At 39.3% G+C, this 16,275-nt stretch overlaps 1 protein-coding gene across 1 annotated transcript; it reads left to right on the top strand.

Annotated features, from left to right (window-relative positions):
• Nucleotides 1-13,619: 13,619 nt before the first annotated feature.
• On the top strand, nt 13,620-16,038 carry LOC121991522 (auxin-responsive protein IAA17-like). Its single transcript, XM_042545515.1, has 5 exons — nt 13,620-14,164; nt 14,918-15,147; nt 15,410-15,551; nt 15,721-15,782; nt 15,977-16,038. Exons 1-5 carry the CDS (start codon nt 13,692-13,694, stop codon nt 16,036-16,038), a joined length of 969 nt encoding a protein of 322 aa, XP_042401449.1. The 5' UTR covers nt 13,620-13,691.
• Nucleotides 16,039-16,275: the final 237 nt, after the last annotated feature.

Raw genomic sequence — 16,275 nt, forward strand, 5'->3', positions numbered from 1 at the left:
TTTATTTGTGGTTTTTGATTTATTTGATACGCGGGATGAGTCGGTCACGTAAAAAAAATCATTTTTTTTTTTGGAAAATTTGTATGCAACGTCTAATGAGTAATAAAATTTTGCATCCAATCCTATTAATAAAATTTTTTATTTTTACTCTAATCAAATATAATGGATACTAATTTATTTAGTTATCTTAAATATTTTTAGTTATAAAAAATTAAAAAATAAATATAATTCTTCTTAAATTCAACATATTAAATTAATTTAGTATATTTTCTATCAAATTTAACAGGACTATTTTTCCATCTCAATTGAATGAAATTATATTCATTTTTAGATTTTTTATATTAAAAAAATATGAGGGGCAATTTTGATAGAAAATATACTTTATTCTAATTTAAAGTGTTGAATTTAAGAGTTATTATACCCATTTTTTGATTTTTTGTACCTAAAAAATCTGAAGGACAATTAGAAAATATATACCTAAAAAGCCATACTCAATTTAATAGAAAATATATACGATTCTAATTTAAAGTGTTAAATTTAACAGAAATTATACCTATTTTTGGGCATTTTGTAACTAAAAAATAAAATATGAAGAACAATTTTGATAGAAAATATACTTGATTCTAATTTAAAATGCTGAATTTAAAAGAAATTATACTCATTTTTTAACTTTTTGTACTTAAAAAAAATCTGAGGGACAATTAGATAATGATATTTGTAGTAAGGAGTTAAAGTAAATAAAATTTTATATACATTAAATGGAAATAAAATTTTTTAGAAATGAAGATTACATGCAAAGTTAATTTTGTGATTAGATATTTTTCTTTAATTTACTTTTTTTATATACAATTTACCAACAATAAATAATAAAAATAATAAAATTCTATATAAAAAACTTATTAAAGCAAATGGACACTTGGCAAAAATTAAAAGGACGCCTTTATCTTTTAGATTTTTTCCAATGTGCATTTTAATAACTTTTTTATCAAAAAATATTTTATTCCACTGTATAATTATTCCACTGTGCTTCAATTTTCATTTAGATATTCACAATTACGATGCATTTTATAGAAATCTTTTCCTAAATAAGATTTGTAATTAAGAGATACTGTACTTTTAGGTCATCCATCATGAGTACTTTTCGATTTACCGACCGGTAGAAAACTTTTGTGGAGTCGAATTGGTCACCCCAGATTAGGGGTGACAATTTTCCCCATGGGTTCGGGGCCCCGTGGGAAAAACCCGAAACGGGGATAGGTTTGGGGAGTTAATTTGGGTATGGGTTCGAGTTCGGGTTTAGGGATTTTTAAAATCCTCGAAATTAAATCGGGGTGGGTATGAGTATGCTATCCCATCTCCGAACCCGCCCCGATTTTAATAATAATAATAATAATAATAATATAAGTGAGATAAAAATAAAATCCCTAATTCCTAAACAGTAAACCTACACCATTCACCCATTTTACATTTCGACGCCGCCATCCCTTCGTCGCGTCAATCTCCGTCGACGCCGCTCCCTTCATTGTGTCGATCTCCGCCGACGTCGCTCCCTTCGACATGGCAATGCCTTCAGCCTCCCTAGTCTCCCGTCATCGTTGATCACTCCCTACCTCCCGTCCAAGTTTGATCTTTGCTCTAGTTTCCCATCGACGTCGTCAACCTACACATCCTCCGATCCTTGTATATTATCAACACTTGCTCCAGTCGTCAGTGAGGTGAGTCATATTTCAAGTTTTTGTCATCAACACTTGTTAGCCAAAGTCGTTAGAATCATTGTTCTCACCTCGATGCACATGTTCTTTCAGATGGAAAGGAGAATCTAGCAAGATTTTCCTTCTTTCCATCTTGATCAAGGGTGAAATAAGACCTCATTGCTGAATGTTTCACAAATTAAGCAGTTAATGGCTTTGCTTTGTTAGAGGAATCACTATTGCTAATTAAATAATCAATCCATGTTGCTTTGGCATAAAAACATGATGTTAATGGTTATGCTAAACTTTATTTATTTAAAATTTTAGTAGCTCAACCACTTTCACAGCTAGGAACGCAAACAAGCGTGGCAACGGTAGTGAATTAATGATGTCTTTTTTTCTCTTTTACTTGTCTGATAAAAGAAGACAATTAATTAAGGATATATACTCTATGATAGATTAAGATTGTGCTGCTTTTATAATGATTAAGGATATTAATCAATTAAGAAGACTTTTCTTTAAAAGTATGTTCCTAAAAAAATCTCATCTATAACATTACTTTGTTTTATTAATGTAGGGATTATGTGAATGAGTAGAATATGATTTTTTGATATTATGATATATCCTTTCAGATGGAAATTAATGATAACGAGGTTGAGGGTACTATGCAAACAACTCCAACTGTGGGAAGTGAAGTTCATGCAGCGACTGAATCACATTCGCAAAATGAGAGTGTTCCAATCGAGGCAAACGAAATAACTCTAAATAACACTTTAGATATTGAAATTTCGGGTACAGATGGTGAAAAGAAAAGAAAATTTAGATCTATTGCATGAGATCATTTCAAGAAAAAATTAATTGAAGGAAAATGGAAAGCGGTCTGCAATAATTGTAAAAAGACCTTAGGTGGTGAGACTAAGAATGGTACCAAGCATTTACTTGACCACATGAAAACATGCTTGCACAAAAAATAGAAGACCGTACAACAATCTCTATTGCAGCCAACAAAATCCAATGATGGGACAACGCAACTTGGGACATACCATTTCAACCAAGATCAAGCAAGGGCAGAGCTTGCAAATATGATTATATTGCATGAGTACCCATTATCTATGGTTGATCATGTTGGCTTTAGAAGATACTCTTATGCATTGCAACCAATATTTAAAGTTGTTTTCCGGAACACATCAAGACTGACATCATGAAGATATTTGAGTATGAAAGAAATAAAACAATAAAATTATTAGACTCAAATGCTAGTCGGATAGCGTTGACAACTGATATGTGGACGACAAGTAATCAAAAAAGAGGATTCATGGCCATCACTTCACACTTCATCGATGTTTCATGGAAATTACAAGGTCGGCTTGTCAGGTAAATTTTTTTCTCTTTAACTTTATACTTGCATTTACCATTAATAGTGTTACTATTATCATTACAATGTATTATATTGCTTAGATCCTCGCAAATGCACTTGTTGATTGCCTCTTGGATTGGAACTTGGATCGTAAGTTATCTACTTTAACCGTTGATAATTGCACAACTAATAATGCTATGATTGAGCTTATTCTGGACAAGCTTATTCTGGACAAGCTTCCTCCGAGTTCACTTATCTTAGAAGGAAAATTATTTCACATGCGGCGTTGTGCCCATATTTTGAATTTTGTTGTGAGGGATGGATTAGAATTAATCAGTGATAGCATTGAAACAATTCGTTATAGTGTCGCATTTTGGACAACAACACCAAAAAGAGATGAAAAATTTATTGAAACAGCTCGACAATTGAAAGTTCCAAGCACAAAGAAACTAGAACTTGATTGCAAAACACGATGGAACTCTACATATTTAATGCAAGGAGATCAATAGCGTTACAAATTTTATAAGCAAATAATAACAAAAATAATTGAATCAATCAAAGTAGCACAACAAAAAATATAAATTACTTGAACAGATTCAATAGTAAAGCAATGTGGGCATGCAAAGAACTTATCTATAAATTAAGCATGCATGTAGTACATTAACCAAACTAGAAGTATATACATGCACATCAATCTTATTTCTAGTCTTCCCTTTCCACAAAGCTTCCGGAGGTGGGGAAACTGTTAGGACCAAAAGTAGCTAGAGGGGGGAGGAGGGGGTGCGCTTCGTTGCTTGGCGTTGCTTGTTTCTTCTTGGATGTGCAGCGGAAAATACAGAAACAAATACAACCACGCTAACACTAGGATTTTACTTGGTATCCACCTCCAAAGGAGGTGACTAATCCAAGGATCCACACCACGCACGCACCCTCCACTATGAAACACTCCTTTTCGGTAACTACCGAGGGCGGAGAAGCCCTACAAGACTCTCAGTACAAGAAGAAGAAAGGGTAGTAAAGATTAAGTAAAAGCTTACAAGAAATGCAGTGAAAAACCCTAACCCTAACTTCTTCCTCTTGCAATAGATCCGCCTCTTGACTTGGAAAGCCTCCAAGAACCTTCAAGAACTGGCGATCACGTGCTTGTAGAGAGCTGTGGAGGAGCTGGAATGAATCTGAGAAGAGCTTGTGAAGAGATACCGAAGACCACGCTCGCCTGCGGCTTTAAACCCGACGCAACGGTCAGATCCCGATCGATTCAAATGTTCCGAATCGATCGGGGAGGCTTTGGATCGATCCACGGATCGATCCGGCGCCTATCGAAAGCGCTGGATCGATCCACGGATCGATCCGGCGCTTATCGCAGCATCGTCCCGATCGATCGGCCGATCGATCGGGACCTCGATCGATCCACGGATCGATCCGAGCTTCGAAGAATGGATCGATCCATCGATCGATCTGGATCGATCCACGGATCGATCCGACTTGGTTTTGCCCAAAACCAAGTCCCAAACCTCCTAACCAACATCCGGTCAACCTTGACCTGTTGGTACATCATGCCTCGCATCTGGTCACTCCCTTGACCTGCCAGGACTCCCCACCAAGTGTCCGGTCAATCCCTTTGACCCACTTGGACTTTTACTCGTCGTGCCAAGTATCCGGTCACTCCATTGACCTACTTGGACTTCCACCAGATGTCTGGTCAACCTTGACCCATCTGGACTTCCTTCCTTGCCAAGTATCCAGTCAATCCCTTTGACCTACTTGGACTTCCCAACACCAGATGTCCGATCATCCTTGATCCATCTGGATTTCCTTCCTTGCCTGGCTTCACTCACCAGGAATTTCACCTAGCTTCACTCACTAGGGTTTTCCATCTGCCTAGCTTCACTCACTAGGACTTTCACCTGGCTTCACTCACCAGGATTTCCTTCTGCCTAGCTTCACTCACTAAGACTTTCCATCTGCCTAGCTTCACTCACTAGGACTTTCACCTGGCTTCACTCACCAGGATTTCCTTCTGCCTAGCTTCACTCACTAGGACTTTCCATCTGCCTAACTTGCCAGTTAGGACTTCCCAGTCAAGTATCCAGTCAACCTTGACCTACTTGACTCTTCTTCAATCAATATCTTATTGTCAAACATCTAAACCCTAACCAAGACTCAGCTTGGTTAACCAGGTCACCCTTGACCTGAGGGATATTGCACCAACAATCTCCCCCTTTTTGATGTTTGACAATACCACAATAACACTTACAATCCCACATGTAAGTTAGGCTAATCCTATAGCCTCCTTCTTCATGCCACTAGGTAATGAACCCATAAATTAAGCTTTTCATTCTCCTCCTAAGAGGGCAAACTCCCTCTAGGTAATGAAAACCTAACTTACTTCCTTTCATTCTCCCCCTATTGGCACACATCAACCCCTTACAAAAAAAACATCAACCCGTCTTTGGACACACATCAACCTATGCTCCAATTTTGGGCACACTTCAACAACTCCATTTGTTGAAGACTCTCCCCCTGAAGAGTTGCTCATCGTGATCACAATTTCACTCATGTGATCAACTCAATATTGAAGGTCCCATACCCTTCATTATCCTTAACTTCTCACTCAATGTTGACAAATACCCAACCTTGAGCATTTTCAACCACTTGAGTTGCCACTTGAAATGATGAGGATATCCACTCCCCATTTATCCCCATTTCAAGTTTAAATGCTCAACCTTGAGCAAGTTCACAACAGAAGGTTAACCACCTTCCAAGGTTCATGAAAAATAATTTTCATGTCTTTAAAGAGTCCCTCCCCCTAAAGACATGGTGGTAACTTCTGTCATTGCACCAACAATGACTTGGAATCCCTAAACCTTTAGGAAACCCAGATTTAGAAGTTTTGAGGTTCAAATGTTCAAAATTTGAAACAAACCTCAACCTAAACTTCAATGAAGTCTTCCTTTACCATTCCATCCTTGTTTTCAACACGAAAACACCCTTTTTTATGTATACAAATGTATTTTAAGGGTTTGGAATGGTTACCTAGACTAAAATAGGTTCAAAGTGCTGAAATCAGGCTTTCGCAAAATCAGCAACTTGGATCGATTGGAGTTGGGTTCCAATCGATTGAACCTTTTCGAATCGATCCACCGATCGATTCAGACTACTGAATCGATCGGCTGATCGATCCAGAGCCACTCGTGCGAGATTGCTTCCGAATCGATCCATGGATCGATTCAGCACTCCAATCGATCCATGGATCGATCGAGACTCGATAGTTGCTGAAATTCCATTTCAGTCATCAGAAACCCTAGAAAATTCTACAAAATCCAAAAATTATGAAATTTCGTGTAGACATTGTTTAGGGCATATATTATCAAGGAAAATAGTTTTCTATGAAAATACATCATATTTTCAAAGATTGACACAAACTTGAAAACTTGCAAAAACTTTAGTGTTTTCTTCAAGTTTGTGTCTAACTATTCAATGGTGATTACTATCAAAAGATAGCCTTCACCAAGGTTTTCCAAAAACATTTTAACAACATTTTCAAAACCAATATCCCATCATGTTCCTTGGGCATAATGCACATGACTTGTACATTAGCTTTCCCAATGATGGGAAAACACATAACTATGTGTTTTGATGAACCTAAAACTCAAAAGAATGCACTAAATCAACATTTTGAGTTTTGTTCATCTTCCTAACATCTCACTTGTATCTAATGTGCACTAAAACACATACAAGTCATCTTATAGTCCTTGTGAGATGCAAGATTTTGGTTTTGCCCTATTCTAGGGATCATGCATATCTATCTAGGCATTTCAAAGATATTAGACATCCACCTAGGATGTCACTTGTTAATAAGTGTTGTTAAATGCCATTTATCCTTAATTACAAGAAATTAAACTAATGCATGATAATGTTATGGCATACATCAAAAGGAAATAATTTTCAAAAGAAAATATCCTATAACTACATGATGTATGAATGTCATGACATGGTATTTTGTATTTTCATAATAAGTCATGAATGCAAAAGTAGACATGATGTCATGGCATATGATGGGCAAACAATCATGGAAAGATTTAGCATAAATAAAATATACCTAGATTAACTATCTAAGTATCCTTAAAACCTTAGCTAAACTTACAACTTAAACCTAGATTGCCCTTAAGTGCGTCAAGAAAACGCCAAAACCTAAATTGGCATTTCTAATTCCCTTGATTAATTTATGCCAATTGAAATTAAGCATATTCCTCAAATGTTGGCATATTTCATTTTTCCACAAGAGTAGCACTTTAAAGTTAAGGCCCGGATTGCCTTAAATTTCCTAAGAACATACCAAAATCCCAACTTGGTAGCTCTTATGAATTTCCCAATATGTGCCTTTTAAGATTAAAATCAAATTTTCACCACTAGGCACATTTTACTCTTTCAAGGAGTAAATAATAGTTCCATTTCATTTTCAAAGGTTAACAAAAACCTTGAAAATGCTCCTTGAGTGTCAATTTCCTCAAAGTTGGGTTAACTACCCTTCTAATTGGAGTTGACACTCTCTAACCCATTTATGGGGTAGAGAAGATGCTCCTAGGAACCCAACACCTATTGGTGCTCCTTGGATGCTCTAGGTACTCACTAGGGATAACTTCCCTAGATACCTTCCTAGTGACCTTGTTGGGCTTCTTAGAAGCCTTGGTCACATTTTCTAGGTCAACCCTAGGATAGCCTCCTTGTGACCTTGTTAGTGACTTTCTTAGACTTCTTAGAAGTCTTAGTCACTTGGTTGCAAAAATACTCTAGGGATGACTTCCTAGTATTCTTGACTTGACCACTAAACCTAGGGTTTGTTCCATAACTATATGGAACCCTATGATAACTAGGCACATCCTTCTTAGCCTTTGGTTTGTATCCCAAACCTCTATGGCTATTTGATGGCTTTGACTTTCCTAGCCCTAGGTTTTGCTCATTTTGCCCTTTTAGGATATTTTCCATCCTTTTTAAGGCCTTTTCCATTTTATCAAGTCTTGATCTCAAGACTTGATTTTCTATCATTAAATCCTTAGAATTTGGTTTTTCATTAAGTCCATGAGCATTTTGGTTTCTAGGCTTGTATCTAAAATCCTTAGAGTTATTGCCTAGACTTTTACCTACATTCCTAACCCTAGGAGTGATAGTCTTAGCATGTAGGGCCACATGCTTTTCCTTAAAGCCCTCATGCTTTCTATTCTTATGGTAAATTGCATTAAAATGATAAAAATTAGAACTATCATGCTTTTTACCATTTTGCAAAGGAATAGGCTCAATGAAAGTTACCTTCCTTTTTACCTTGGAGGCTCCCCCTTGACTAGTGCCTCCTTGAGCCTTGACCTTCTTCTTCCCCTTGGGGCATTGACTACGATAATGCCCCTTTTGATTGCAAGAGAAGCATATAATATGCTCCTTGCTCTTCTTTGTGTTGGGGATGGTCTCCTTGGGCTTCACCTTGCCCTTTTGTGCCACTTGGCCCTTCTTCTTGGCTAATTTAGGGCACTTGCTCTTGTAGTGCCCATGTTCCCTACATTCAAAGCATATAATATGATTTTTATTATTAATTGAAATATTTATACCTTTGCTTGTAGGGGTGGAATCTTTTTCTTTGGATCCGGAGGTAGAAGCTTCCTCTTGATCGGACCTTGATTCTCCTCCATTTGATTTTTCTTGACTTATGGAGGTAGAAGCTTCTTCCTCCTCTTCTTCTCTTGACCCGGATGTAGAAGCTTCTCCTTCTTCTTGATCCGGCGTCACCAAGGATTGCTCCCCCTCAATCCTAGAGGTGGAGGCTTCATCATCTTGAATATGAAACAAGGAGTATGCTCTCTCCTTGTTCCCTTCGTTGCATTCCCTTGAGGATGAAGCTTCTTGGATTTTTTCTTCTTCGGAGGTTGAGCATCTCTCAACCTCGGAATCCTCCTCTTGGTCTTGCTCCAAAGAGTCTCCCTCTCTTGATTCTTCTTGATCTCGTACAGTGGAGGGGATCTCTTCATGAAGCTTGGCCAATTTGCTCCAAAGCTCCTTGGCATCTTCGAATTCTCCAACTTGAGCCAAGATGTGGCTAGGCAATAAGTTGACCAAAAGCTTGGTCACTTTGTCATTTGCCTCGCCCCTTTGAATTTGCTCCGAGCTCCATCTGCTTTTCTTTAGAAGCTTGCCCTTGGAGTTCGTTGGAGCTTTGAAGCCTTCCATTAGAGCAAACCATTGCTCTATCTCCATCATAAGAAAGTTTTCGATTCTTGATCTCCAAGAATCAAAACTTGTGGAAGTGTATGGTGGAGCCACCCTTGTGTCAAATCCAAGTCCATCTTGGAATTGCATCTTGAAGTTGAGCTTGATGAAGTCTTGAACTTGAAGAATTTGCTCCAACTTCTTCACCCTCTAGCTTTTCTTGATATGCTTGACCCTTCCGGCGATGATTCCGGTGAAGAGCGGCCTTGCTCTGATACCACTTGTTAGGACCAAAAGTAGCTAGAGGGGGGGTGAATAGCTCGTCGCGTGCTCGTCGCTTGGCGTTGCTTGTTTCTTCAAGGATATGCAGCGGAAAATACAGAAACAAATACAACCACGCTAACACTAGGATTTTACTTGGTATCCACCTCCAAAGGAGGTGACTAATCCAAGGATCCACACCACGCACGCACCCTCCACTATGAAACACTCCTTTTCGGTAACTACCGAGGGCGGAGAAGCCCTACAAGACTCTCAGTACAAGAAGAAGAAAGGGTAGTAAAGATTAAGTAAAAGCTTACAAGAAATGCAGTGAAAAACCCTAACCCTAACTTCTTCCTCTTGCAATAGATCCGCCTCTTGACTTGGAAAGCCTCCAAGAACCTTCAAGAACTGGCGATCACGTGCTTGTAGAGAGCTGTGGAGGAGCTGGAATGAATCTGAGAAGAGCTCGTAAAGAGATGCCGAAGACCACGCTCGCCTGCGGCTTTAAACCCGACGCAACGGTCGGATCCCGATCGATTCGAATGTTCCGAATCGATCGGGGAGGCTTTGGATCGATCCACGGATCGATCCGGCCTGCGATAAGCGCTGGATCGATCCACGGATCGATCCGGCGCTTATCGCGCGACAGTCCCGATCGATCGCCCGATCACGTCGCGACCTGGATCGATCCACGGATCGATCCGAGCTTCTGAGAAGAACGGATCGATCCACCGATCGATCCACGATCTGATCGATCCACGGATCGATCCAAGACTTGGTTTTTGCCCAAACCAAGTCCCAAACCTCCTAACCAACATCCGGTCAACCTTGACCGTTGGTACATCATGCCTCGCATCCGGTCACTCCTTGACCTGCCAGACTCCCACCAAGTGTCCGGTCAATCCCTTTGACCCACTTGGACTTTTACTCGTCGTGCAAAGTATCCGGTCACTCCATTGACCTACTTGGACTTCCACCAGATGTCCGGTCAACCTTGACCCATCTGGACTTCCTTCTGCCAAGTATCCAATCAATCCTTTGACCTACTTGGACTTCCCAACACCAGATGTCCGATCATCCTTGATCCATCTGGATTTCCTTCCTTGCCTGGCTTCACTCACCAGGACTTTCACCTAGCTTCACTCACTAGGGTTTTCCATCTGCCTAGCTTCACTCACTAGGACTTTCACCTGGCTTCACTCACCAGGATTTCCTTCTGCCTAGCTTCACTCACTAGGACTTTCCATCTGCCTAGCTTCACTCACTAGGACTTTCACCTGGCTTCACTCACCAGGATTTCCTTCTGCCTAGCTTCACTCACTAGGACTTTCCATCTGCCTAACTTGCCAGTTAGGACTTCCCAGTCAAGTATCCAGTCAACCTTGACCTACTTGACTCTTCTTCAATCAATATCTTATTGTCAAACATCTAAACCCTAACCAAGACTCAGCTTGGTTAACCAGGTCACCCTTGACCTGAGGGATATTGCACCAACAGAAACTTTATAGAAAAAGAATCTAAAAAGATAAGTACAATCAAACAAAATATGGCAATACAAAAACAAATAAAAATATTACTCTAGGTGTTGATGATCATAAATGAAGTGCGGATTGTAGCGTGTCATAGTACAGAAGACGAGAGTGCACGAGCATAAGAGATTAAGAGAAGAGTGAATTAATTATCTTGAAACTCTATTCGAAGCTCTTTATATAGTGCTTGTCAGGTCGCTTGAAGACTTCTTGGTCACATGTATTCATGTTGACGTAGCTACAACTTCTATCCATGAGATAATGCTAACAAAGTTCTCCAATAGATCAGACGCCTTTCGATTACCTGGTAAAGGGTGAAATTTGATTTTAACCAAACTCACTCAAATTGCTGATTAACTTTATCTCCATCGCTTGGAAATTACTCTGGTCGTCTATATTCTTCAGTCGCCCCAATTATCCAGATATGGTCTCCTGGACCCTTTAAAATATGTTCATCAAGAGTTATTACCAATCAGTCATCCCGAACTCCCTCCGGTCATTTGAACCATCGAATATGCTTCCCTTCAATGATTACACGTAATGAATAAAATAAAACAAAATTAAAGTTACATGCACTTACGTTGGATCTAGATGTTCAGCTCATAGTTGATCCATCTAAATTGAGTTGCCAAGATACACCTTCTAGTTGATTCCACTTGAACTTATTTGCCAAACATCAGCTCCTAGCTTACTCCACTTGGATTTCATATACCAAGCTTTATCTCCCAGCGTACTCCACTTTGACTTCATCTGTCAAGGTTTAGCTCCCAGCTTATTCCACCTGGACTTCATATGTTAAGTTTCAACTCCTAGCTTATTCCACTTAGACTTTGTTTGCCAAGATTCAGCTTCCAGCTTACTCTCCTTAGACTTCATTCACCTAACTCCCAACTAGAACTTTCTTGCTAGTTTCCAACAAAGACTCAACATATACTTAATTTCCAATCAGGACTTCAGACGTTAAGCTTCACTCAATAGGACTTTGTCAGTACCTAGCTTTACTCACTAGGATTTTTCTATTTGTCCAGTAACTTACTCATGCACACTTGATATTAATTCATTAGATCATAACAAACTTAACTTTAACCTTAGTTATATATCTAAACTTCTAAGTTAAAAGTTGTGTTCCCAGTACCAATAAGTCTTATATAGCTGACAAGAGAGAATATTCATATGGTTTGATGCGTTGGCCACGCGGGTTGTCGTACGCATCATGTACCCCCCCCCCTCCCCCCACACACACACACGTGAGGAGGGGAGTCGATTGGTGGGATGATGTGCGGTCGAGCGCTAGAAGGGACAATGGTTGTGTCGTACATTTGGCGTAGTTGGGTCGTTGGCCATGTGATTCCTATTGACAATCTTGTCGTCGGAGATGGAGAAGAAATTGTTGAATTAATATTATAATTTAAGTTCAACTTATCTATTGAGTAGTTTGAGCGGATAATCTCAGACTGCTAAGCAGGGAAGGAAGAGATACTTGGATGACTACTGAGCTATCTTGTATGACCAAGTTGTTGAGTCAGCCGAGTGCTCTAAGTGTTGAGTTAGCCGAGTGTCGTGGTGAGAAAGGATGATGTTGAGTCCTACATGAAGGAAAAAAATAAATAGATAGAAAATGTCCTTATATTGTTTCCATTGAATTAGAAAACCATATAAAAAAATACAAATGTTTAAATTTTAAAATTCAAATCACAATTAGATTTTTGTATCTGATTCTCCAATATGACTCCACAAGATAGACCTCTGGGAGGAGAGACCAATCTTAGTCATAAACTGTCGGAAACGTATGTGGGGTAATAGTTTGGTGAGAGTATTTGCTAGTTGATCCTTAGAAGACATATGTGTAACTCGGAGATCACCATTGTGAATTTATCCATGAATGAAATTATAGTTGAGAGCCACATGCTTCATACGAGAGTGGAACACTAGATTAGATCCTACAACAAAAACCCTCATAGACATCAGTGGAACAACAACGGTTTTAAGCAAAAACCGATTTCTTTGAGTATTTTACACCAGTTTTTCCAAAAACCGGTGTCTATGAGCGCAGATTTTCGCTCATAGACATCGGTTTTTTAGGCGATGTTTATAAGCGTCCGTTTTTTCGTTAATAGACACCGATTTTAACATCGGTTTTTAAAATCTGATGTCTATGATAATTTTCCCTCCAATACTTAGCTAAAATTTTCAACTCTTCCCTCTAACCTAACCCTATATGATGTCGTCTACGGGAGGCAGAGAGAGAGAGCCGTCTTCGGGCGACTCACCTTCTCCGCCTCTATCTTCTCCTCCCCTCCCATCGCCGACCCAATCTCGACCTCCTTTATTCTCCCAATTCGAAGCAGACAGAAACAGAGATCGGAGATCTGTGCTTCCGATTCACCGCTCGATCCGCCAAGATGCAGATAGGTTCCGAGAAGGTGTCGTCCCTTGATCTCTTGTCGGTCGTCGTCGCCTCCCTCTCCGACAGATATGGGCTAACGATAAGCCCAAAGTGTCTAATGTAGGAGGAAGAGGAAGCTGCTAACGATCAGCAAAACCAGACGCAAAGGTGTCTCCGTTTTTTTTTTGTTTTTACTCCTCTGCCCTTTGCGATTGTTTGTTCGACTACCTTTGAATCTTCAGCAGTTTGATGATCTCCTGTTCTCTATGCAGAGGTTGATGTCGTCGACGGTGGAGCATGATTACATAGGTCTGTCGGAGCGGAACTCCTCTGCCGGCGGAGTCGAGGGAGGGGTTCTGAACCTCAAGGCCACGGAACTCAGGTTGGGGCTGCCTGGGTCGGAGTCGCCCCACCGCGTGGAGAAGATCGGGCTCACCCTGGATTTGCTCCCCAAGAGCTTCGTCTCCGGTGCCAAGAGGGGGTTCTCCGACGCCAACGATGGGGGCGGGATGTGGGGATTTGCCGCCGAAGGTGGCAGATCTGAAGTGAACTCGGTAAAAGGTGGCGGCTTGTTTTCGGGGAGAGGGGAGGTTGCGTCCGGTGGCAGTGCAGGGCAGCTTTCTGGGCAAGGGAATGTGGGGAAGGACCTAGCGGTGAAAGCGGCTGGGCAGGAGCGGAAGGTCACCCCGAAGGGCTGTGGTTCTGTTGGGAATGATAGTCCGGTAGCTCCTGCAGCGAAGTAAGTGTGATAAAAATGATCCTAGATTTTTCTTTCATAGATTCATAAATCTTCATGCGTTCTGGTTTCTATTTTTTGTTTCTTTTTTTCCCCCTTTTGGCATAGGTTGGATCTTTTAATCGAATTTGTTATAATTTCCCTCGCCGTTTCACTGATTTTTTTTCTTTTTCTTGTTTGCTCTTCGCTGTTTTTCCCCTTCTTCCTTACGTTCGGTGAAAATAGAGTCTTTTTTGGGTGCACAAACGTAGAATCTGGGTGACATCCGTTTGGTGGTTTGTGGTTCAACAAGGGTTTGCAATGGTATAAACTCTGCCATTCATTTAATAGGAAGAATCGATTTTTTTCTCGGCGCCAAGATCTTTGTATCCATGAAATGACATTACTAAGCAAGGAATTTAATCAATTACTTTATGTAAAATATTATGTATGCTTTTGAGAGACTAAGATCTTCCCTTGAACGTTAACATATGTATTCAAGTTTTGTCTACTTCTGGGTTTCTAGACTCGAGTGTTTTGATACTGAAATCATAAAGTAATTTAATCAATTACTTTATGTTCAATTGTAAACCATAACACTTTGGAACAGACATGAGATGCATATTTTTTCCATAGACCTACTGCCAAATTATCTTCTACTTAATTGATCATGTACGATACAGATGTAATTAATTATATAGATGGGATTTTTAGTTTGTTTCTGTTATGCTGAAAGAAGTTAGAACATTGAACATGTAACGGGCATGCATATGGCAGAGCACAGGTGGTTGGTTGGCCACCAATCCGTAGTTATCGGAAGAATACTATGATTACAAATCCATCTAAGGTTAAAGATGATGCTGATGGAATACAAGGGCAAGGGTGTCTTTATGTGAAGGTTAGCATGGATGGAGCTCCTTATCTGAGGAAAGTTGATCTCAAAATATACAAAAACTATAAGGAACTTTCATCAGCACTTGAGAAAATGTTCAGCGGCTTCACAATTGGTGAGATTTAATTATTCCTTATTATTTGTTTTTTTTTAAATGAAATAGAAAATAACGAAGAATGTTTTTTGTTCAGATATATGTTTCTTTATGCCATTATGTGCAACAATACTCATTTTAACAAATATCAAAACCTTAATTCAATTTTTTCCCATGAGAAAATAAATTAAATCATGGATGGAAGCCTGTCTATCCAAATCAAATTAATTTCGCTGAAACTTAATATGGTGCATATGATTGACTCCTTTCCATTCGAATTCAGGTCGGTGTGATTCTCATGGAATACCAGGCAGAGAGGAGTTATCTGAGAATCATTTGATGGATCTCCTGAATGGTTCTGAGTATGTCATTACTTATGAAGACAAGGATGGAGACTGGATGATTGTCGGTGATGTGCCATGGGCGTAAGTAACCTTATTTGCTTTTCATAGTTCATGTGTTTTCTGTTTCATTAATTCTGTATATTTCTATTTGGACGTAATGTAATCAATTTGTCTTTCTGGTCATGAATTATTTGTTGTCCCTGAAACTTCCATTCACATTCTTTTCTGCTAATTAAATGAAATATTTCAGGATGTTCACAAACTCATGCAGGAGGTTGAGGATCATGAAAGGTTCAGATGCTATTGGACTTGGTCAGTAAAATCCTTTCCTTCACATTTCATTTTCTGGATTTTCGATCTGATATGTAAAGAAGCATCCCTTCATTCCATGTTTTAGTGTGTCCTTAAATGAAGTTTGAGTTTATTGTGCCACAATTAAGTTGCTTGCTTTTGTTCACATTTTCCATGCAACCTCAAGACTAACAAAACTATGATTGTTTCTGTAGCCCCAAGGGCCCTGGAGAAATGCAAGAACCTGAAAAAGAGTATTTTATCATGGACACAATAATCAGATAGCTGTAAGTGTATTTGAGAATGGAAGTTGAAAGGGTTTTAGTATTTGTTATCTACTCTAGAATGTTAATTGTTACATGGATAATTAGACCTTTGATGAGGTATTGACATCATATCGTGTCAGCTATAAAATGTATGTATACATGTCATGGATATCCTTTACACAAGACTCTATTTTTATTATTCTTTGTGTGGGTTTAGCAGTCAATAGAGGCACTGTACTATCAATAAT

This window comes from Zingiber officinale, chromosome 6B (genome assembly GCF_018446385.1).
Source record: "Zingiber officinale cultivar Zhangliang chromosome 6B, Zo_v1.1, whole genome shotgun sequence".
Classification (NCBI taxonomy): domain Eukaryota; kingdom Viridiplantae; phylum Streptophyta; class Magnoliopsida; order Zingiberales; family Zingiberaceae; genus Zingiber; species Zingiber officinale.